The following is a 24,229-nucleotide window of genomic DNA, read 5'->3' as shown; positions in this document are numbered from 1 at the left end:
ACAAGAACCTATGCCACAGACAACAATAAGGAATTTAAGTTAGCTTTCAAACCAGGGAGTGGTAACAAGCAGGGCCACAGCCGAGTCCATTGTTGACACCACCCTGCCAGGACTGGAGATGCTCTTAGATGTCGAAGATATCAACTTTCCCAGACATGGGGAGAGGAGTGAAATACTGAGGCTTGGAAGGAAGTATGAAAAGCAACTAAATGCTTATCATTTAAGAAAAGTAAGTGTGCTGACTCTGTGATCAGGCAGTGATCAGAAACCTATTCATTTGCTTCTTCAAAACTGATTTTTTTTCATCTATAATAGGGAGAATGAAGTGACACTTTCTACTCTGAGACTCTGCTCACAATGGAAATTTGCAAAATCACCCATAAGTGAATATAAGAAAAGCAAGTTTTATCTATACCAAGATGGTAATTTTTTACCTATCAGATTAGCAAAAATCAAAAAGTGTGATGACAAACTGTGTTGGAAAACATGTGGAGAAATCATCATGTTCTTATCATTTCTGATAAGAACAAAAACTGTACAAATTCCATTAAAGTTGATTTGACATTATTCATCAAAGTTACAAATGTGTATACCTTTCGTTTAGCAATCCCACTTCCAAAAATATATTCTATAGCCATACTTGAGCATGCAGAGTATGTACAGGGTTATTTACTACATCATTGTTTTCAAAAGTTCAGAAACAACCTAATTGTGAATTAATCTGGTTAAATTTAATATATCCATACATTGTAAAATATGTAGCCATTAAAAAAAAATCCAGAATAGCCAACACAATATTCAATAAAGTTGGAAGACTGAAACAATCCAACTCAAGACTTACTCTGCTGCTGCTAAGTCGTGTCAGTTGTGTCCAACTCTGTGCAACCCCATAGACCGCAGCCCACAAGGCTCCTCCGGCCCTGGGATTCTCCAGGCAAGAATACTGGCGTGGCTTGCCATTTCCTTCTCCAGTGCATGAAAGTGAAAAGTGAAAATGAAAGTGAAGTCATGTCTGACTCCTCACGACCCCATGGACTGTAGCCCACCAGGCTCCTCCGTCCATGGGATTTCCCAGGCAAGAGTACTGGAGTGGGTTGCCATGGCCTTCTCTGAAGACTTACTCACTCTAAAGCTACAGTAATCAAGACTGTGGTATTGAACAAAGAGTAAATGAATAAATCAATGGAACAGAACAGATAGCCCAGAAACAGACCCACATAAACGGAAGTCAACTGATCTTTTACAAATAAACAAAGGCAATACCATGAAACAATTTTCAACAAATGGTGCTGGAACAACAGTTTTCCACAAATGGTGCTGGAACAAGTGAACATCCCTATGCAAAAAAAAATGAATTTAACCATACCCTTCACAGAAGTTAACTCAAAATGAATCACAAACCTAAATTTAAAACACAAAAACTAGATAGATAACATAGGGGAAGAAAATCTATATGACCTTGGGCATGGTGGTGATTTTTCAGATACAACACCAAAGGGATGATACACCAAAGAACTGATAAGCAGAACTTCATTAAAATTTAAAACAATGCCAAACGAATTAGAAGACAAGCCACAGACTGGGAGAGAATATTTGTAAGACATTTAATAAAAGATTTATTCAAAATATACACAGAATGCTTAAAACACACACACACAAACGGAATTAAAAAACGGACCAGAAACCTGGACACCTCACCAAAGATACAGAGATGGCAAAGAAGCATATGAAAAGATACTCTTTTCATCATGTGTCCTCAGGAAATGCAAATTAAAACAATGAGATACCACCACACCCCTATGAGAATGGCCAAAATCCAGCTAACACATCGAATGTTGGCGAGCATGTGGAGCAACAGAGGAGTTGCCTTCACTGCTGGTGGGAATGAAAAATGCTACAGCCACCCCGGAAGACAGTTTGGCAGTTTCTTACAAAACATATTCTTACATACAATCCAGCAACTGTGCTCTTTGGTACTGTCAGCTCGCAAAGAAGTTGACAACTTATGTCCACACAAAAACCTGCACACGAGTGTGTAGAGCAACTTTATTCATAATTGCCAAAACTTGGAAGTAATCAAGATATTCTGCAATAGATGGATGGATACACTGATACATGCAGACAATGGAATATTATTTGGCACTAAAAAGAAATGAGCTATCAAGCCTTGGAGGAATCCTTTCATGTTACTAAGTGAAAAAAGGCCAATCTGAAAAGGTTACACTGTGATACCAACTATAGGGCATTCTGATAAAGGCAAAACTAGCAAGACAATGAAAAGGTCAGTGACTGGTAGGGGCTCAAGGGTGAGAGAGAGCTGAACAGGCAGAGCATGAAATTTTTAGGGCAGTGAAAACACAGTGTATGATATCATAGTGATGGATACAGGTCATTACACATTTGTCCAAACCCACAGAATGCACAACACCAAGAGTTAACTATAATGGAAACCATGTACTCTAGATGACTGTGATGTCTCAATGTAGGTTCATCAATCATAACAGATGTACCACTCTGGTAGGGGAAGTTGGTAATGGGGAGTCTATGTACTGGGTGGGGGTAGGGAATACATGGGAAAGTCTATACCTTGCCTTCAATTTTGCTGTGACCCTAAAACTGCTATTTTAAAGTATACTATTAATAAAAAGGGGACTTCCCTGCTGGTCCAGTGGTTAAGATTCCACACTCTCAACACCAGGTGTGTGGGTTCCACCCTTGGTTGGGAAAACTAAGATCTCACATGTCATATGGTGTAGCCAAAAAAATAATTAAAATTAAGTAAAAAGGAAAAAAGTTAAGAAGCCCTATATGCTGATATGGAATGACATACAATATATATTATTACAGTAAAAAAAAAAAAAAAGCAGATTTATATGGATGGTTCAGTATCATTTGATTTTTGAAAGAAGCCAAAAAGCACCCATATGCATTTGCTTATATATTTTGAAAAAAAAATACAGAAGAAACCAATAACTATTGGTCTATTAAAGAAATAACTGGATGGCTGAAGGACAGAGGTTAGAGAATTTTCACTAAATGCCCTTTTAGGTTTAAAAAATTAAAACATGAGAACGTACGATCTATTCAGTTATTCTTTTCTAACAAAAGTAACAGAGTAATAAGAATTCTGTGAGGAAAGAATACCTTATTAACTTTAGTTTTCAATGAGGAATTTTCAAAAAGTTGAGAACTGACCCTGACTTGAGTTTTTTGCTTTTGATTGAAACTTGGACACTAAATAATACATTTCACACTTCTCTTTGGACAAGTGAAAAAGAAGTTGGTACACAGTTTTGTGTTCTCTCTCTTCCAAGATTGTACTTTCAAGATTTACCCAGTAAACAGAAAACTACTTCCAATTCACAACCTATTTCAAAAAGAAAAGCTGTGGTTCAGAATAAAACAGTTGTATAAGCTTTTTTTCCCCCTTTTCAATTTGAGAAGAAAAGATTCCTCTAACATTCGCATTTAGACACTGATTAGGAAAATAAAATAATCACATTACAGGGATTTCTCCATGGGAGAAAAAAACAGGGCAGGGGGCTGAGTGGGTTGGGGAGAGGGCTTTCTACACTTCATTCCATAAACACACTGCCAGCGGAAGACAGGTTTAGTGACTCAGGAAAGGAATAGATTCTCATTGGCCCACTGAGTCTGGGAGCAGCCAATAGCTGATGCTTTATGAGAGCGAAGAAAACTATGAAAATTAAAAAAAAAAAAAACCCTCCCCAAGCCCTGTTATTGAAATCCAGTGTTGAAAAACACTGCTTTTAAAAATTACTAAATACAAAAGAAATTACTAAATGTGAATGCTGGTGAGCCTTAAAAAGATAGCTTAAAAAAGAATTTCTTTTCTTTAATATTGCTTCCCAGTTTCCAGTTCTTTCACTTAGGTCCCAGGAGATAGTTACTTGTTTCTTTAATATTGAAACCCAAGTTTTTTTGTTTTAATTTTACTCATTAAGTTTCAAAACCCAAGGGCATAAGAAGGTATACAGTGAAGAGTTTACCTCTGGTATGTCTCCCGGCAACCAACATGATTCGTTTCTAGTGTACCCTTCCAGAGGTATTCTATATGCAGAGAAGAAAACCTTCTTTTCCCACCTCTCCTTTTCTTTCTGTTTTACACAAATGGTTGTCTGGAACCAACAGTCTTTGAATTGAAATAAAAATCAAAGGATCTTTCATAACCCTAATTCCTTTTTTTAATAAAGAAATCATCTTTTAAAAAATTATTTTCAATCCCATATCACTCAAAGTTAAGGAAGAGTTGTTTGGCAAAAAGAAATAGGAAGTCTAGAAAACTAAATTACGTGCAATCAAACAGCAAATCCACTCACTTAACTTCTGGTCCAGGATTTTGACCCCTGGAAAAAGCAAATACGTCTTTAAAGTTCCCACCAGAGGTTCCACTAGCGCTCCACAGAGACCTGTTCCAAGATCCAGTGGCTCCTTTAGTTAAATTGAAGAGGGAGAGAAGAGGGAAGTAGGAAGCTGAATTCAAATGTTTGGTTCTTGTGGGCTAGCAACAAGGAAGCGAAGGCAGATGAAAGAGAAACCATGACTGCCTTAGATCAGTTAATCAGTAACTCACAAGTGAGAGCACCAACTAGATCTTTCTGCCTTCCAGTGGCAACAGAATAGCTAATGCATGGGCACATGAATGGTTGGACAGGTTCCTAAGCACCTTGCTAGATTCTGAAAATGGAGCCACAGAGAAAAGAGGCCACTAGGAGGGTAAGACACAGAGAAACAGAGGGAAACTCAGAGCACACCCCAGGGTCCTTTGCATTGCCTGAAGCGAGGCTGGGCTGAATTCCAAAGTGAAGTCTGGCATCCAGTCTTCTGAAAACCTCAGCCTTTTCTTCTCCCCTGGAGCCAGAGATACAGGCAGAAAAAGAAGGCCCAGGAGAGAAAGGGGTGCGTTTAAGGCGAAGTGTGCTAATTAGGTCACTAGACCAGGCATCTGCTGGCAAGTCAAGGTTCAATTCCCAGCTGTTTGAGATGGATATCCCTGAGCCTCAGTTTCTTCCTGGGTAAACCCTCTCAAAAACACTGTGAATCTGAAACCAGCTGAGTATAGTCTCAATACCATGGCCAGAGTAGTTTCAGGAGTATCAAAACTCCAGCCTCTGGCCAAAGTTAAGAAATTTTCAGCAACTGTCCGAGGTGATTCAGGTCCCCAATTTAAAAACATTACGGAAACATGCCATCTGATTCCATCCTGCAGTAAGTCATTATTTCAAGAAAAATAAGTGAGCAAAGCTTACACAAGATAAAAATCAACATTTAAGTCTTGGGATGCCAGAGAACACACATTAAAATCATGAGAGGTCCTCTTAGAACCAGCATAATTTGACAACAATCTCAAAGTGATAAGTGGGCCACTTTGATGTGGAAAAGCATTTGCACAAGAGAATCTAAACACCACTCACTTCTAAACAAATAGCCAACACAGTTTATAAACAAAGCCTTGAATGTTTTTCTGGAACCAGATCTGAATTTATAACCTCCTAAACTCCATACAGGGAATGCAGCGTCTCCATTCACCAGAAAGCTTATCAGAGAAACTTCTAAATGTCTGTATTTTGGATGGCATGCTGAGTTTGAATGAAAACTATTTTTCATAATTTAGCCTTGCTTTTCTGAATGACAACATGACATAACAGAACACGGAGGCAGACAGACCTGGGTTCTAATTCCAAGACACTTTCATACTCACTTAGATTTGGGGAAGGAAACTAATCTCCAAGTCTCACTGTTTCATTAAGTAGTATGGGATAATAATTCCTGAATCTCTTCATGAATTTTAAAGTTGAACTAAAATAAATGCATAGGCACATGATTGGACTATATCAATGTTCATTTTCTCCTTTTCTTCTAGAACTCCTTAAGATATTTACTGTATAATAACCAGAAACGCTGCTCTCCCTTACATTGTCTTAATCACGGTAGAATTCTTCAGGCCAAAACACATATTAAAAAAGATCTCTTTCTTGTTTATACATATGAACCATACACATTCTCATGACATACATTTGCTTATAACCAAATATTTAAATCAGAAGGTACCCACTGTCAATTCCACTCAGTGAAATTAAACTAAATCATAAAACATTCTTGGTGTTTGACCACTTTATAACTACAAGTTTATATTACAAACACCAAAGTCTAGAGAAAGGATTTCATATCCGCCCTCCCTAGATTTCCTAGAAACAGCAGCATCATTAGTAATCATAACATTTTCACCCCAGTTTTTTCATTTATTAGCTGTAGGACTTTAAGAAATCCTTTGGAAACCTTGGGCTCTGGCTTCCCGAGTCATATAATAAACACAGTAGACATATTTTTCTGCTCTGTAACACGACAGATCACGAGGCACAAGCATTTGGTGCTTTTAATGCATTGAAAATGTAGAACTTGATGAGACTTTAACTTTGCTACAAAAGTTTTCTTAGCTGTCCCTTCTGTGTCCATCCTGCACTCTTTTACTTTGAAGCACAGAAGACAGAGACCCTGAGGATAACAACACAAAGCTGTGTAAACTTCTTCACGGCTTCTTAAAATGCACTTCTAATTCGGCACACCCTACCACAACAGTCCTGGATTTCTCCTTAAACAAAAATGGTCACGGGTATCAAAGAAATGTGAGTGAGTGTCCACTGAACTGTGTCTAAATGATTTTCCTTGTGAGCAAAGCCAGCCTGGAATAAGCCCCTACTAGTGAAGAGAGAGAACATGCTTCCCAGGCCGAGGAGGCATTGTTCAAAGAAATGAGTTCTGCACCACTTCGGCCACAATTCACAGCTGAGTCTGATTTTCTGAAACAAAGAGCAATAACCAAATGGCGATGCTCTTTAGCAAGCTTCTCTGAGCTGATAATGTTGAGCAGATTCATGAGGCTGAAGAAAAGGAGGCTACAGTCTCCCTCATCTTCTGTGTCCCAAGAGTGACCAGAGGAAACGTTTGTCAACCTTGGTTATTATTATGCCAGAGGTTTGTCATGACTATAATGGATTTCAGTGGAGTCTAAATGCATGAAAAATGCCTAGAAATTATTCCAGTTCAAAAGTTAAAATGTTCACATACCCTATTGTATTCCTTTTAACCTTCTACCATAATTTTATATCTTTTTTTTTTTCCTCAGACAAATAATAGTCATGATCCTTCAAGCATGCAGACCAGAACTATTCTTAGAAGGGAGCTGCAGGAGGTTTATTATGTCATGAAACACAGAGCCAGAACAAAGGACTACTGAATCACTCACCTTATCTTCATCTAAGAAACCTGAGAATTACAGGGTTTCTCTTTTCCTCCCAAATTCAAGAACTGCACTTGCCAAGACTGCAGGTTTTATGGTTGAGACTGTATTACAAAAATGTAAAAAGACAGATGCACATAATGTTTCTTACTGTATATATGACTCATCTAAAATGCTTAAAAACAAGGTTCAGGATATTTTTTATCAAAGTTTAAGCCTTTGTTTCCGAATCTAGATGTCTGATTGCTTGGCACTTATTTAAGCGCTCTCCTTAAGAGTGCCACAGATAGCATCTTTTCCCTGAAAACCTGAAACAGGATTAAAATTATTTCACAGATTAAGTCACAATTCTTAGTTCACTGAGAACAGAAATCTAGGTTTACTTATCTATATCTTATATATCACTTTGTTGTATATCTTATATATAACTGGTTTTCAATACTGTTGACTAAATGAATAAATTAAATAGGAAGGATTTAAGAGTTTTCCCAGTATATTATAGCACCCTAATATAAGCCACCTTTATCATATTCTATTTCTGTAACTGTCTTTATAATTATTTAGAAAACTGATTCTAAAAATAAGTTTAATTGATGTTGGTGATGTGGGGAAATGTATCAAACAGAAGCAATGACTGTAACAGCTTTTATGAATAATCTGGTGCAGCTATAAATCCTGGCTCTGCCCATCAACCTTCCCTCCCTTTGTCTCATCCCATGGCTTCTCCCCAGCCTTCCCCCAAGCACTCCCAGTCTCATTATCCCATGATCTGCTAAACTGCAGTTTACCTCCTGGAACCAGCAGAAACACATGTCACTGAGAATTAGGGAATTGGAGCCAGTTACAAGCCACAAAATAGGGTCACAAAGTATCTGAACCTGAAAATTAAGAGTTTTTATATTTTTAATGATAAAAAACTTAATTGGACACTTCTAAACGTTTGAGCCAGATGGATTGCATAATGTCTCGGCATTCATAATGAATGGGATGGGAAAGAGAACTTTAACAGCATGTTATTTGTTAATCATCTGAAAAGTCATATTACCGTTGACTTCATTTGCTGATGGTGGAAGGATATTGTCTGAATACTACTACTAATAAACATTTGCTATTCTTGAAGGCAAATTACTTAAAAATAGGATATAGCAAGACAGTGCTCATGTATTACTACACTTACGGTATTTTTTATGCTGCACTTTATCCCAGAAAGAGTAATTCCATTTTCATACATTTATTAGCAGTTAATTCTTACCAATGTTTATTTAATAGCAAGTAAGTATACCAATCACGCTGCCAAATACTGTTGTAACTTAAGAAGTGTACTACAAGAAGCTACAGCTCCTTCTGCATAACCCTTAAGATGTGTACCCTTGCCAAATGCTAACCTATGCGTAAACAAGTGAAACTCTTAAAGGGCAATGGAGTTGTCAAGACTCAATTTTAAGAAAAAGTGACTCTCTCAACAGAAAGCTTGAGGGATCTGACTGGTTCGTGTCTAAGTTTCTTGAAACATTCCCTGCAGATGATTAACCCCAGAAGTGATCAAAACGCCTGAGCAACTGGAAAAACAATCACTTCTGGGAAAGCCTTTGTTTCTTTTCATTGCCATTTTACGTTGGTCCACTTCGGATCGCCTTCAGTTCTCATAAACAAGCCAAAAGAGGACACAGGTGCTTCTACTTTGTACACGCCCGTCTCTACACCTGCGGGAAAGCGGCACAGGTCTGTCCTCTTAACGCTCAAGAACACCTGACCAATGTTTTTTTAAACTGCTTAACTAGTAAGAATATTTTATTCGGGTCCACTTTCATGGGCTAAAAGAAGGGGGGGGGGGTGGATCTCAAAACACCGTCCCAATAAGCAATTTCTCATCTCTTCCGTCGATGATCAAAGCGGTATTGCCCTAGGACGTGGGAGGGGGGGTCTTTAAAATTTTACCTGGTTATTGTTCTAATGCTGAACTCCTAACGTCAAAATGAGATCATAAACTTATTCCGAGTTACAAATAACAAAGAAAAAGTCTGGGGGAGCGGGAGAGAGCGCCGCAGACGCTCAACAGGGAGCAAGGCTTGGGGCACTCCGGGTGGCTTTGCGGACTCGCGGCGCCGTCGCTATGGGAACCCCACGCAAGCGCAGAGCGCGCGGCTGTGTGTCCAGGACTAGCCTCCACCGCCCTGCCCCGCGCCGCTCGGGTGCCCCGGGTTTATTCCAGGAAAGGGCAATGGAGTAAATCCTCCCAGCACTGAGAGCACCCGGTCTTCTCTGAAAGGGTCCTGAGTGAGGTCACTGGGCGCAGGAAAAGCTCGTGAGACACCAAATGTAATGGACACCGCACTTCCCTTGCTGGGAAAAGCGGACCTGCTCTTTGCGGCGACTGCGGGTCATACAGGCGGCCCGCCTAGAGGTGAAGCACCCTGCAGTGAGCGGTGCTTTACCCCCTCACCGTGCATAAACCCCCACTTACCACCACAAGAGACCTGAGAGTTAAATCCTGGCGCAGGCTCACACACCCATCCTTCGAAATTACGGGACCTCAAGACCAGTTGTGGTCCAGTTCTCCGCCAGGGGGTTTGAGGGATCCCCACTCGCACACCTCACACTGTCCTAAAGAGCGTGTCCCGGCCGGAACTGCAGAGAGAGGAACTCGAGCCACTTGCACACCTGGACTGCAGTACCAGTCCTCTTCTTTCCCGTCCGCCACCCCGACTCCCCCCAAAGCACTGACCTGCTCAACTTTGAGTGCTCGAGAGATGGATTCCTCTGAGTCCTCCGAAGTGCTGGCTTGATGAGTTATTGGTCCCTGTGACTCCAACTCCAAAACCCTGTGGAGGAGCAGAAAAGCCCCCCAGAAGGACTCGTCTGCACACCAGCCTGTAGATCCCCAGAGACCGGCAGGACAGAATGGGTCGCCGCCGCCACAACCTGCTTTCTCATTCAAATCCTCACACTCACTCCGGAGCCCCCTCCCTGCCAGGCCTCAGCTCCGGCGGAAATCAGGAACTGGAGCCGCGGAGAGCGGACTGGAGCTGGCGCCACCGCCAGGGGACCCAGCGACTGGGCGCGAGGGTCCGAGCGCTGGGCCCGGACCCCAGGGCTTACACCTCCTTGAGGGGTTCCCCGGCAGCCAAGGTCAGGAGTACTGGAGATGAACTCTTTTTGTTGTTGTTGTTTTGTTTTCTCCCTCAAGTTTCAAAGGGTCCCAAACCTAGGGAAACCCCTCGATACTCAGTTCGGGGCTGAGATACTCAAGAACGTCCGCGGTGGGACAGTAAAGGAGTCTGGCGAAATGAAACTGGGAAGGAAGGGAGCAGGGACTATGGGCAGTTTGCACCGAAGTAAAAAGTGCCAGAAGTACATTTTAAGGGAAATTCCCACCTGCTCATCTTATCTCTCCTCTTGTTTTTTTGTTGTTTGTTTGCTTTTACCATTCTAAGAAAATAGCATCTCTTATTCTGTTACAACCAGGAAAACCTGCTTTGAGTAAAGTGGAGCTAAAACTGAGCAAGAGAGGGTAAAAGCCCACTTTTATTTCCCCGCCCCCTCTCCCAGGTGCTTCTCCTGAGTTAACATGCCAGTTACTCAATCAGATCAATTTAGTGGCAGGGGGACTCGGGCGGCCCACAGGCGATGAACGAGAGCTCGGGCCTGCGGAGGGAAGCAGTAGGGACTCCAGTGGTGCTAAAACGATGCAATCTACCGAGCATCCCGACGTGGCGAGTGACTAGGTCGCTGCGACGGCTGGAGCGCGCACCCAGGCGGTCGCGCTGTGATCCGGTGTCGGCATTCCGGGATTTGCATTTATCAGCCTTCATTCAACCTGCCCTATTGTTAGTTCAAAGCCTGGCTGGGAGGGACTGGGAGACGCGGCTCCTCACTCACCTTCAGTTTAAAATTCTCCACCAATAAGAAGGTCCTAGGAAAGCTGGCAGCTGGGGGTTGGCAGGGATTTTCTGGGCTTAGTGACAACATAAACTAAAGTCATTTTCTTTGTCAAGCGTGAATTTGCTCAGGAAGTTACAAATGAGCGCCAGAGCTCGGAGAACAGGGGGCCTGGCTGCCGGTCAGCTTTGACGGACAGTTAGTGTTGGGGGGTGGTAGCACCGTGACCTCCCAGCGCAAGATCTAGGGTTTCACCTTTTCATCCCACTTAGCCGATACCATAGAAACAACCCATTTGTATTATTCAATTCAACAGAGGCAATTACAATGTCACAGCAAAGCACCATGGGCAAGAAGAAACTTTATCCCAGAAGGCGATCCTGGACTCTCAGAAAAAAGGAAAAAGCCACCTGAATAGTTACTTGGATTTCTTCCTGCCAGGAGTACCAGGAAGAAATCAGTTTGGGAAAAGATGTAGAAGGTCCTTTGGCTCCATAGAAAGACACTGTCCCAAATTTTCTGGCCCAGCTGCAAATTCCCAGCTTAGAAGAAATGAAGCAGATCCTCCTTCCAGCCCTAGGTTGCTTTTTGGAGAGTTGTTTGACTGTTAATCTCCCTGGTGATTAGGAAGCACCCTCCCCCATGAAAGAGAAAGGGGGAGAAAGATACTCAGGACAACCCCTCACACAACCCTAGAAGTTATCCATGTCCCCCCAACCTTCTGTGTTTGCATCTGCAATTTTTCAGATAGGAAGAAGACAAATGGTGAAATAAATGCATAAAAATGTTCAGAACAAGGGCACTTGTTTGCTATGCATCCTTTATTTTGATAGTTTTAATCAATTACCATAATTTTGAGAACACTACATTTTTTTAAATTATACAATATTTCAAACTTACCAAAAACAAGGCAAACAACCCAAATCATACTCTCATTCCTTCATCCCTTCATTTTTTAAATAAAGCATTCCAGATACAGCTAAAACCCCATCTCGTGGCCCTTCTCCCTCCCTTTCTCCTCAAAGGCAATCATTCTGAAGTTGGTGTGAATCATACTTCATCATGGTCTTAAGTGTATATATCCATAAATCTTTTAATGTAGCTTTTCCCTCTGAGTCTTTCTTTCACCATTAATCAGAGAAAAATTACTAACTAAAACCAAGAAAACGTGGTTGTTACACTAAGTTTTTAGAAGCAGGACAGAACTATTTTCCCCTGCTTGTGACAATCAAGGAGAACGATAACAAAGGGATTAGACAGTGGTAGTAAACAGCCTCTCTAGGTTACACAACCCCTTACATGGTTACTGAACAGTCCATAGGAAAACAAACCAAATAACACCCCGTTCTTCCTTCACTGGTTACAAGGGAATTGGAGAAAATGGGACCTAGGTTAACACTTCTTTGAGCAGGTAAAACATAAGTCCCAAATAGTAATAAAGTACCTTTTTTGACTGGTCTCTTGGTCACGTAAGCTATAATCTTTTAGTAAGGATTTCCAAGCATAAGGAACTCCTGCTGGGAGCTCAATTCAAGGTTGAAATCAGCCTTGCTGAAAAATCTGGGGTTGAATTCTCCCTGCTTCCCCATACACAGGGACCTCCATCCTCGCAGGGAGTTACAGAAAGCCCTTTACAGCACTCCTTTGACTTAACCTCCTCACAGCAGTAAAAGGGCTATGAAAGCACCAATTTTTCTTAAATGCCATTGACTGGTGAAAGACATCCTTCCCAACCCCCACTCTCCTCTGGCTTTCAGAGCGATGACTCTCATTAATTATACTGGCATGGCACTGCCTGGCCTCCCTTCTAAATAGCTGCCAGACTCCTCCATATCACCTCTGCCTTGATACACAGTGCGCACTGACACCAGGATCACAGAAAATCCTGTAAAAGGTGCCTGATAAACGGGAGATGATTGATGTGCCTTGCGGTGGGCCCGCTGTGCTGCAAATCTTATGGAGTTCTTAGAAAACTGAACTAGAAATCTGTGTTGGAAATAGCTTTCTCTAGCTGTGCAAAAAAATCATGCTTTCAGTTGCAAAAATAGCTGTGTTTGAGAGACTCAAATCAAATCTTTAAGTTACCAGCATGAAACAAGAGAGTGAAGGAGATGAATATTCTATTTTAATCAATGCACCAAGAAATCAAGAGGATGACCAAAGAGCTTAACAATTATCAAGGAAGACCTATTGAGCTTTCAACACTTATGTCTGAAGCACTTGCCATGTACCAGGCGTTGCTGAAGTCTTAGCTGGAATATAGATAGTACTCCTGAAATACGGAGCAGTAGCTGTCACAGATCTGCTCCCTGTAATGATGAAGACTTTTAGATTAAAATCCCAACTCAAATTAGCTTGAGGGCAAAAGGCAATGTGCTGACTCCTAACTTAGGACAGGAGAAAGGATAAGGGCTGCAGTAATGACTGGATCCTGGAGTTCAGTCATCATTACGCTCATTCTCACTTTTGTTCCTACTCTTTCTCTGCTTTTTTCCAAAGTTTTGATTGTATTCTCTCCTACTACACATGAGCGTCCTCTATAGGCTGGTGGGGGTGGAGCATGGCCAGGGACAGCTCCAGGTTTCAACCATCTCAGCTAACACCCTGGAGGAATTGGGGGTGGGAGGGAGGCCTTCCTGCTTTTACCATCTGTAAATAAGATTGAAAGGATTCTAACTGACCTGCTTCAAGTCATGTGTCCATCTATATAGATCAATTATTTTGGTCATCAACAGAGTATATATGTGTCCCACTCCTGACCAGATACCCATGCCTCCCCAGGGCTAGGTGGAATATTATGAGGAACAGCCCCACCAGAACTTGGGGGAGGATTTGCTTACCATAGGAAAGGGGTTGCTCTTCCCAAATAAGGGTAGGAGGAGAATCTGGCAGATGAAAAGAGCAGGTGTCCCCTAAGTACCCTCTCCTGAATGTGCCACCAAAGAAAGACAGCACACGTTTTGTACAGATTCATACCCGTATGAGAGGGAGAAAAACGAGAAGAGAAACTTCCTAAGTCCATCAAGAAGGATGGGGTAGGGGGTAGTGGGCAGACCAGGGTAAGTGTCACTGGTCTTTCCCTCCCCAGCTTGAGAGACGTGTATCCACATATGTGGCCAACTGTCATGTGGAGCAGGAGATGGAAAGAAAGGAACATAAGCAAGATGGATGATCTTGGATGATGGGATTGTATTATGGGTTTCGGTTTGTTTTTCACTTTTTACTATGGAAAATTTCATACGTACCCAAAAGCAGAATAGTATAAGGACACTCTAGGTATTGTATTATCCAGGTTCAACAATTATTAATATTTTGGTAATCTTTTATCTATTCAGGAATGTGGAAAATTCACTGGAATACTTAAATTGATAATAAACACATTTCTGCGGTTCTACAATGTTAGTTAATGAAAGAAATGCATGCCTCCAAAATAACTAAACTGAAGACCAATATATGTGCTCTTAGCAAAGCGTCTAGTACAAAATTAGCTCTCAAAAATGTCAGTTATGTTCACTGTTTTTATTGGCAACCCATTTTAAGCTTTTAAATGCTAACAAACTACACACTGAAACATATTTTGCCTACAAAAGAAAAAAATGTTTTAAGGGCAAACTCCTTCTTCTTGTTACTGTTCAGTCGCTCAGTTATGTCTGACTCTTTGTGACCCCATGGGCTGTAACCTGCCAAGCTCCTCTGTCAATGGAATTCTCCAGGCAAGAATACTAGAATGGGTTGCCATTCCCGTCTCCAGGGTATCTTCCCAACCCAGGGATCGAACCCAGATCTCCTGCATTGCAGGCAGATTCTTTACTGTCTGAACCATGAGGGAAGCCCCCAAACTCCTTACCAATAGACAACAAGCCTATATAATTGTTTCCCCTTTTATATGGAAATGTCAAAAATATTACAAGCAAATGCAATTTTCACCTTACAAATAAGGAAAAAATATAGGTTAAATTGTCAAGATCAAGAATGAGTCTGGACTAGATATCCGAATTCTAAACTCCAGGTTCCCTATTTTAATACCTTGGGAAAGAGATTCATCCTGTGAATGCTGAATGTGAATAAAGGTAAAGTAGCTGAGTTATGCCCGCCTAAGTCCTTCGATTCAACTAAGATTTTCTTATAACCAATTATACATCTCAAGAGTTTCAGTTCCTAGCACAGAATGAATACTTTGTAAAAGGAAGAAAGCATGCTAATTAATGTGAACTCTCCCATCTTCTGTTTCTTCCCAACTTGTGTTGTTGTTGGGAGTTGGGGAGCAGAATGAAGTATTTTGGAGGAAACAATAGTGTCAGAGAAGGACAGAGTCCCCTCTCCTTCCTCTTAAAAGCTTCACAACTCAGCTTCTATGTGTTTTGTTTCCAGAAAGACCTCCCACAGAGCCAACATCTACGCTTTCAAGATGGCCAGAGCCTGATGGGCAGGACAGACATATAATTGAAGTGCTTCCTACAGCCTAAGAAATAATATTGAAACTTTGACATTACATATTTCCCTTAGGGAATATACTGGGATTTCCCCCTCCCATACTATTACAAATTCCTGCAGAATCCCATAATATAATCAAAGTCTAATTGCAGACCAGTCATCTAATACAGGAATTATTTTTATAGTCACTGAACAAAAGTTTAGGCACATGGGCAAATCATATTGCAGAGTGAAAAATGAAGAAACTGGTGAGACAATACAAATTCCAAAACTTTGAAAGCTGGGGGCTGGGAAGGCAATTTACACCATGAGGAAAATTCTATTTCCAGGACTATTTGGAATCCTAATGAAGCATGCAATCTCTATTAGTAACAGTTGTTTTTTTTTAAACCAGACAACAAATGGTTAGGTTTTCCCACACAAACATAGTGAAAGGAAAAACTGCGTTTTAAAAACCATATGTTAGTTTTTGTTTCATTTACGTGCATATTTAAACTAAATATGTACTTGGGGGCTTGATCTGTTCAAAATATCATGTTCAAATTTGACTAGCTTAAAAAATGTTCCTTCAGACTATTTAAGGCAAATCAATTTTCTTGGTGTAAGATCATGAGAGGTACAAGGGGAAATTAGACTGGAAAAACAAGTTTTGGTCAGAATGAGAAGGCACTGCTGTAATGGTCCACTTCATTCCTTATTTGGTTCCTTTATTTTAAATGAATATTTATAGTTCCCAATCAGAGAAGGCAATGGCACCCCACTCCAGCACTCTTGCCTGGAAAATCCCATGGACAGAGGAGCCTGGTGGGCCACAGTCCATGGGGTAGCTAAGAGTCGGACACGACTGAGCGACCTCACTTTCACTTTTCACTTTCATGCATTGGAGAAAATGGCAACCCACTCCAGGGTTCTTGCCTGGAGAATCCCAGGGACAGGATGGGGTCGCACAGAGTCAGACACGACTGAAGTGACTTAGCAGCAGCAGCAGCATAGTTCCCAATAAGCAAGCAACTAAGCTAAATGCAGTGGAAGGAGCAGAAATGATTTAAAATTTATAAGGGATGGTTTGAGTAACAGGATGCACTATACCTCAGATGTGAAAGAAGATCCCGTAGATTTCCTACATATTAATACAACATGTCAAGTGCTAAAATAAATATGTGTGAAAGTGTTAGTCATACAGTCATGTCCAACTTTTTGTGATCCCATGGACTGTAACCCACTAGGCTCCTCTGTCCATGAAATTTTCCAGGCAAAAATGCTAGAGTGAGTAGCCATTCCCTTCTCCAAGAGATCTTCCCAACCCAGGGATCAAACCTGTCTCCCGCATCACAGGCAGATTCTTTACCATCTGAGCCACCAGGGATTCTTTGAAATAGGTATGTGTAGTGGTGTTGACACGACTAAGCGACTTCACTTTCACTTTTCACTTTCATGCATTGGAGAAGGAAATGGCAACCCACTCCAGTGTTCTTGCCTGGAGAATCCCAGGGACGGGGGAGCCTGGAGGGCTGACGTCTATGGGGTTGCAGAGTCAGACATGACTGAAGTGACTTAGCAGCAGCAGCAGTGGTGTTAAAGAACAGAAGAGGGCGCTAATTACTTAATTTCATTGACAAAGTCTCTACAAACTGTTTTAATAATAAAACAGAACAGAAAATAGAAGTAATGATCCCAGTACCTCAATTTCTAAAAATCTCACTTCTGCCTGAATTAGCTGTAGTGCTAACTTAGTTATATAAATCTACAGATTAGGATTCTCCAGAAGAGCTTGTTGGAGAATGAAAGCTTCTCTTGTGACTTTCAGTAATCCATATAGTTTTGCATTCCAAGCCAGTACACACATTCAAACATATTTGTAAAAAAAAATTTTTTTTTAAAAAAACACTTATTTTTGTTATGTGCCATGCACTCATATATTGTTCTGTTTCTTTATCTTTTTTAATTGCTAGTAACAACACATTACGGAGAAGGCGATGGCACCCCACTCCAGTACTCTTCCTGGAAAACCCCAAGGACAGAGGAGCCTGGTAGGCTGCAGTCCATGGGGTCACAAAGAGGCAGACACGACTGAGCGACTTCATTTTCATTCTTCATTTTCATGCATTGGAGAAGGAAATGGCAACCTACTCCAGTGTTCTTGCCTGGAGAATTCCAGGGACGGGAGAGCCTGGTGGGCTGCCCGTCTATGGGGTCGCACAGAGTCGGACACGACTGAAGTGACTTAGCAGCAGCAGCAGCAGCAGCAACAACACATTAAACTGATGTCCATCTCATTAATTAGAGCTCATGACGTACAGCTGAAAAACGTGGTTCCACAATGTTCTTTAAAAGTGAAAAGGGACTTCCCTAGCCTTCCAGTGGTTAAGACTCTGCACTCCCAATGCAGGATGACCAAGTTCAACCCTTGGTCAGGAAACTAGATCCTGCAGGTCGCAACTAAGACCCAGAGCAGCCAAATAAATAATTTTCTTTTAAATGAAAATAAGGAAAAGCAGTAGTTTTCAGTACACTGATAGATCTCAAAACCATAAAGATTTAAACCTGTGGGAGAAAAAAAAATGTATGTGATTGCTCAACCCTTTGACCATGAACCCACAGCAACAGAAAGGAGCTTCTGAAATTCCCCAGCCCTCAAAGGGTAGATCCTCCCCCTTGTGAAGAGGCTATGAAAGGTAAAGGTAATCTTCCAGAGAGCAGAACTGGGCACCCAGATTGACTAAGAAATGTGCACACTGCCAAGACTGGGAGGCATTGTTATCCCTGTCCAGCAGGTTGGAACATATTCTAGAAACTATTGACATCCTATTTTCTCTCTGTGTTATACATTAAACTGGATGAACTGACATGTGGCCTTAGGCTTCCAGATCATGAGGAACTTCCTCAGTGAAAGTCGCTCAGTCGTGTCTGACTCTTTGCGACCCCATGGACTATAGCCTGCTAGGCTTCTCTGTCCATGGAATCCTCCAGGCTAGAATACTGGAGTGGGTAGCCATTTCCTTCTCCAGGGGATCTTCCCAACTCAGGGATCTAACCCAGGTTTCCCACATTGCATGTTGATTCTTTACCAGCTGAGCCACCAGGGAAGCCCACCTCAAGACCTGAGCAAGAGGAATTCACATCACTCAGAGATCCCAAACTGGTGCAGGGACTTACTTCCTAGAGGGAACTCACCTTCTTTCCTGAGGAATAATGAACCCTAGAATCATCAGTATCTCAGTCAAACTCTTTTCATCATAGTTTGCAAAACTTCAAAATATCTAGCTAATTAAAGGCCTTATTAATACAGCCTTCCAACTTTGATACCATTTTTCTCCATTCTTTCTTTGATATTTTGACATAATTTGAAAAGAAGGTAAATGAGTGAGCTCAAGAACCATTTTGGAATAGAAATATGGTTCATTTCTTAAGTTTTTTTTACTATTTTACCTTAAAATATCTATTGACATTTTAATTTTTAACCCTGGGCTTTTTATTTTCTTCAGTCTTCTCATAAATTTGCATTACTTTCTTCCTGTGGTTTGCCTTCATTGAAATAGCTACCTTGGTAACATTAGAAAAGTTCCAAACCACTGCTGGTGTTCAAGACATGCTACCCCCAAAATATGGGCTTCCCAGGTGCTACAGTGGTAAAGAATCTGCCTGCCAATGCAGAAGATGCAAGAAACACAGGTTTGATCCCTGGGTCGGGAAGATCCTCTGGAGAAGGAAATGGCAACCCAGTCCAGTATTCTTGCCTGGGAAATTCCATGGACAGAGAAGCCTAGCAGGCTATAGTCCATGGGGTCACAAAGAATCGGCCATGACTGAGCATACAGACACAAACACACTCTCCCCAAAATATGGCACCTTAGTATACTGAATATTTTAAGCTTAAGGAGTTTGAAAAAGCAGCAAAAGCAGAGGTTCACTCTGACCTCCTCTCCTCCTTCTTCCCTGGAACAGGCCATATTTCAAGAAGCCAAGAAACAGCATTTCAGAAGTTCAGGGCACCAACAGAACTATTATTGCTTAAGTCACCATTAAAAGTGATGGCAGATGTACCAAGGAGATGCACCTGCTTCTGGGATAGCTGGGGTAGAGATGGCTTTTCCGGCTCTTTGTGGTGTGAGTGGGGAGAAGTTTTCCTTGACCTTCTGAGGGTCTCTGGCTGGGTTTGAAAATTAAACTGACAAAGATTAACAAGAGAAAAGCACACAAATTTATTTAATACAAGTTTTATGTGACACAAGAGGCTTCATAAGGAAATAAAGACCCAAAGAAATAGACCTGAGTACTTTATGGTAGGTTTGATGGAAGAGTATGCAGTTGTGGAGGAATATGATAGGAAAGGAGTGAGGTAAACGTAGTACATTTACTGGGGGGAAATTTAGCAAGCCTGTTTGTTAGGAATCCTCTTGGCATCCGTTTGTGTTTGGAGATAAGGATGCTTCTTTCCTCCAGCTATAGAGAGGGCACTTCCCACCCTAGATGGTAGGAATCCAGCAGTTAAAGGCTGTGAACTAGATTGCATTGGGAATCAAGCAAGTGGGAAAAGAAGAGTTAATCTCCCAAGCCTGGGGACAATGACAGAAAGCCCTACAGACTCCTCACTGAACAGCAACTGTGACCCAATGTGCTAGAAAAGAGCCAGAACTTGTCTCATGGATGGAACTAACAGAAACACTAGCACCACAAACAGAAAGCCACATGTAAGGAGCCCTTGGATGTCTGTTTTCCTCCTCTGGATGTTGGTGGAATATGCTTTTGGCTGCCAAAAATGACCAGTGCTGAATGATATATATGGGACTAGCTTTCACTCTTTTCTCAAGTTTTGTTTACTGTTAATTATGATAAAACTAGTAATGCTATCAGCATTTCATATATAAAAAGTGTGGGGACTTTCCTGGTAGTCTAGTGTTTAAGAATCCACAATGCAGGTTCAATCCCTGGCTGGGAAACTAAGATCCCATATGCCACATGCCACAGAGCCACTAAACCTGTGCACTGCGACTATGACCTGATGCAGCCAAATAAATAAATAAATATTTTTTAGAAAGTATGATTTTAAAATGAAAAATAAATAAAACCCGCAAAAGGAAATGTGGATCTAAGACAAAATAGAAAAGGACCATAATAATCCAATCCTTTAGAAATACTGTAAGAACTAAAGTCATGTCATAGAAATATATTTAAAAAGTAAAGGAGCCTAAATACCCAAAATACCAAAAAAAGAAAGCCAAGGGGAAAGGTGGTCATGGACCCTGTTATTTTTGAAGGCAAGAGACCAAGAAGTAGTAAATCCTTGGGCTTCTCTGGTGGTTCAGAGGTAAAGAATCCACCTGCCAATGCAGGAGACAAAGGTTCGATCCCTGGTCCAGGAAGATCTCACATGCCAAGGAACAACTAAGTCTGTGTGCCACAAGTACTGAGCCTGTGCTCTAGAACCCAGGAGCTACAACCACTGAGTCCACATGCCACAAGTATTAAAAGCCCACATGCTCTAGACCCTGTGCTCCACGACAAGAGAAGCCGCTGCCATGAGAAGCTCTCATACCACAGCGAGAGAGTAGCCCACACTTTCTGCAACTATAGAAAGCCCAAATGCGGCAACGAAGACTCAGCACAATCAAAAACTAACTAATTAATTAATTAATTTTTTTTTAAGTAGCAGTAAATCCTCTATTTGAAAAAGGTTAAGAACCTAGACTTTGGTCAGAAATTTAGCCTAAATGGACTTTTTCACATTTTTAGATAGTCCTGTTATAACCATCCCCAATGACAAAGATCTAGCCTCTCTGCAGTTATCTAGTTCATCTTGCCCTTGGACCAAAAGCTGGTTTAATTAGTGTTCCCTACTATCTCTTCAAACTTCCCTGGTGGCTCAGACGGTAAAGCGTCTGTCTACAATGCGGGAGACCCAGGTTTGATCCCTGAGTCGGGAAGATCCCCTGGAGAAGGAAATGGCACTACACTCCAGTACTATTGCCTGGAAAATCCCGTGGAGGGAGGAGCCTGGTAGGCTACAGTCCGTGGGGTCGCAAAGAGTCGGACACAACTGAGCGACTTCACTCACTTTCAGGTCACTATCTCTTCAAGGAAAAGAATAGACCAGGTTACACAGTCCTCAGGAGGGGCTTCACCAGCCCCGCCTTCAAACAGTTCAACTGGAAAGATCACAGTGCACTGGCTGAGCTGGCAGAGGTCATCAGAACTAATTCCAGTGATAACTATGATGAGATCTGACATCACTTGGAGGCAAACTGAGGCGGGGGGAAAGGCTCAGGAGCTTGCCACAAAACTAGTTTAACATCTCTGTAAATAAAAATCTTAACATCTCTGTAAACAAAAATAACACATTCCCTTAAAACAAAATAGAAAGCTATTGAGGCATTAGATCCAGGTAACAAAATCTACCACATAACTTCCTATCCTACCCCAAAGATGATGAAATAAAGTTACGCACACAAAAAGAACTTTGGAAGATTTGAGACCTCACTAAAAATTAATGTTGTTTAATTAGAAAATGTTGGGAAATCTACTTTGTTGTGTGTGTGGTTTTTTTAGGTTACATTTATTAAAAAAAAAAAAAAAACACAGTATTTATTTATTCCTTTTGGCTGTGCTGGGTCTTCACTGCTAGGTGAGGGCCTCCTCCGGTTGTGGTGAGTGAGGGCTCTTCCCTCGCTTCGGTCACAGGCTTCGGTAGTTGCGGCTCCAGGGCTGTAGAGTGCAAGTTCAGTAGTTGTGGCACAGGGGCTTAGTTGCCCCTCAGCATGTGAAATCTTCCCAGACCAGAGATGGAACCCACGTTCCCCACAGTGGCAGGCAGATTCTTAACCCCTGGACCACCAGAAAAATGCTACCTTGCTATGTTTTATCCCAGAAGCAGCAGTTTCCTGCTTTAATCAGGTAGCAGCAGTAAACTTCCCCTTCTAAATCACGCATTCTGATAGGAGTCAGAATGAAGAGGACCAGATGAGTCCTCTGACTTTGGTCAGTTGCTTTGCAACCCGTTAGGAAAAACTTCTGGAGACCCTGTGAGTAGATCACTGCTGGTGTTTTGAAAGAAGCTTATAATGTCAGGAAGATTTTAGCAGCAAGTACATGTTTTTGTATGCCACATCCTCAAAGCCACTCAAACTGGCTCTAAAAAAGAAAGAAATATATTACCTTGCATAATGAGAAATTGGGAGGCAAGAGAGTTCAAGTCCTCGGGATCTTGACAATGTCAGAAGGCATCCCTGTTCTTTCCCGTCTCTGTGCTGCCATCCTCAACACTTTTGTGCTTTTGTTCTCAGGACTGTCCCCCTCATCTAACAATAGGTGGAAATAAGCTACTCTTTATTACTAGAAATGGTCTAAGTGACCTTCCCTTGTGGCTCTGCCCCAAATTCACAAGCAGTTAGAGAGCAGTGAAAAAGAAAGAGCAGCCTCAGACATGCTGCCTAAAGAGTTCCTTTATTATAAGTAATCAAAGTTGAAAAAACCGGCAAAATAAACAAATACTGTCTTTCAACAAAAGCTAAATATGGCTGCCCCAAATGACTAAAATAATACAATGGCCAGTAGTTAAACTTTCTCTTCATGTACTATCATTATATGTATATCTCCTTCAACCTGATAAAAATTTTTTTTTTGGCTCCATTGGGTCATCACTGCTGCTCAGGCTTTTCTCATTTGTAGTTCATGGGCTTCTCATTGTGGTGGCTTCTCCTGTTGAGGAGCACAGGCGCTAGGGCGCAGGGATTCAGTAGTAGCAGCTCCTGGGCTTTAGAGTACAGGTCAGTAGTTGTGCTGGACAGGCTTAGTTGTTTTCTGCATTGATAGGTGGATTCTTTACCACTGAGCCACCAGGGAAGCCCAACCTGTAACTTTTATGGAGTGTTTCATTCTTCTTAAAACCATACTATATTAATCACAATTTATTTACATTACTCTGATATTACATGTACAAAGAATCATCTCTTAAATATTTAAATACCATTAGAATGCAACTTTGATCTTCTGGGGAAATTTCCCATTTCAACTCAATGAAAAATATCCATTATAATTACACGTTTTATTCTTTTTGGAGTAGGTCACCTCCAGACAGCTTGGAATATTTCATTCTTTTCTACGAAAGTGTATGCGACTCATAAGCTCTCTGAACTTCAGTATTAAGGAGTAGTTATTCATGGTCTCTTTCCATGTTTCATAAGACCTTTTAAATTTGTCATAATAACTTTCTTTTTTCAAGTTGAAATCTGATCCATTTTTTTTTAAATAACTGTCTTTTTTCCATATTTCTCTCCAGGAACCTTTCAGTTTTTCCAAATAACTTTCTTTTTCAGAGTCTTCCTTCCATACTCCTTCTCCTTTTTTTAAGGCTGTTAATTCAGCTTTAAGTAAATTTCTGTGAATTCTCCAGTAGATTTTAGAATCATGACTTAACCCCTTAACAAGAACAGTTTTGCCAAGACCTCTTCTCAGGATTTCTTCATTCAGATTCACACTAAAAAATCTACCCTTGAATAAAAAATAACACAAACCAATTATTTAATAAAATTACTAATATACCCATAGTACCTTATTTACTTTAAAATCAGTCAATCTGCAATTTGAGTCCTCCAGAGAAAAGTCAAAAATATAAATGATGGGACTTCCATGGTGGCACAAAGGTTAAGAATCTGTGCT

At 41.2% G+C, this 24,229-nt stretch overlaps 2 protein-coding genes across 10 annotated transcripts in view; both read right to left on the bottom strand.

Moving 5' to 3' along the window:
* Window positions 1-10,212, bottom strand: part of PLCH1 (phospholipase C eta 1) — a 253,565-nt gene extending 243,353 nt beyond the window's left edge. For 3 of the 7 annotated variants that reach the window (XM_027543005.1, XM_027543054.1, XM_027543063.1), the window contains exon 1: window positions 9,987-10,209. The gene's annotated coding sequence lies outside the window, so the exon portion shown is untranslated. Of the gene's footprint in view, window positions 1-4,010; window positions 4,277-9,986 lie in introns of those variants that run through there. The other 4 variants (XM_027543071.1, XM_027543077.1, XM_027543032.1 and 1 more) reach the window with 3 other exon arrangements.
* A 9,540-nt stretch (window positions 10,213-19,752) lies between these two features.
* C1H3orf33 (chromosome 1 C3orf33 homolog) overlaps window positions 19,753-24,229 on the bottom strand; it is a 29,378-nt gene continuing 24,901 nt past the window's right edge. For 2 of the 3 annotated variants that reach the window (XM_027542984.1, XM_027542994.1), the window contains one exon: window positions 22,994-24,061. In XM_027542984.1, the coding sequence (XP_027398785.1) occupies window positions 23,660-24,061 (402 nt within the window). In that variant the 3' untranslated portion in view covers window positions 22,994-23,659. Of the gene's footprint in view, window positions 24,062-24,229 lie in introns of all 3 variants that reach the window. The other variant, XM_027542977.1, reaches the window with a different exon arrangement.

This window comes from Bos indicus x Bos taurus, chromosome 1, assembly GCF_003369695.1.
Source record: "Bos indicus x Bos taurus breed Angus x Brahman F1 hybrid chromosome 1, Bos_hybrid_MaternalHap_v2.0, whole genome shotgun sequence".
Lineage (NCBI taxonomy): Eukaryota > Metazoa > Chordata > Mammalia > Artiodactyla > Bovidae > Bos > Bos indicus x Bos taurus.
This window is presented reverse-complemented; position numbering and strand designations above follow the sequence as displayed.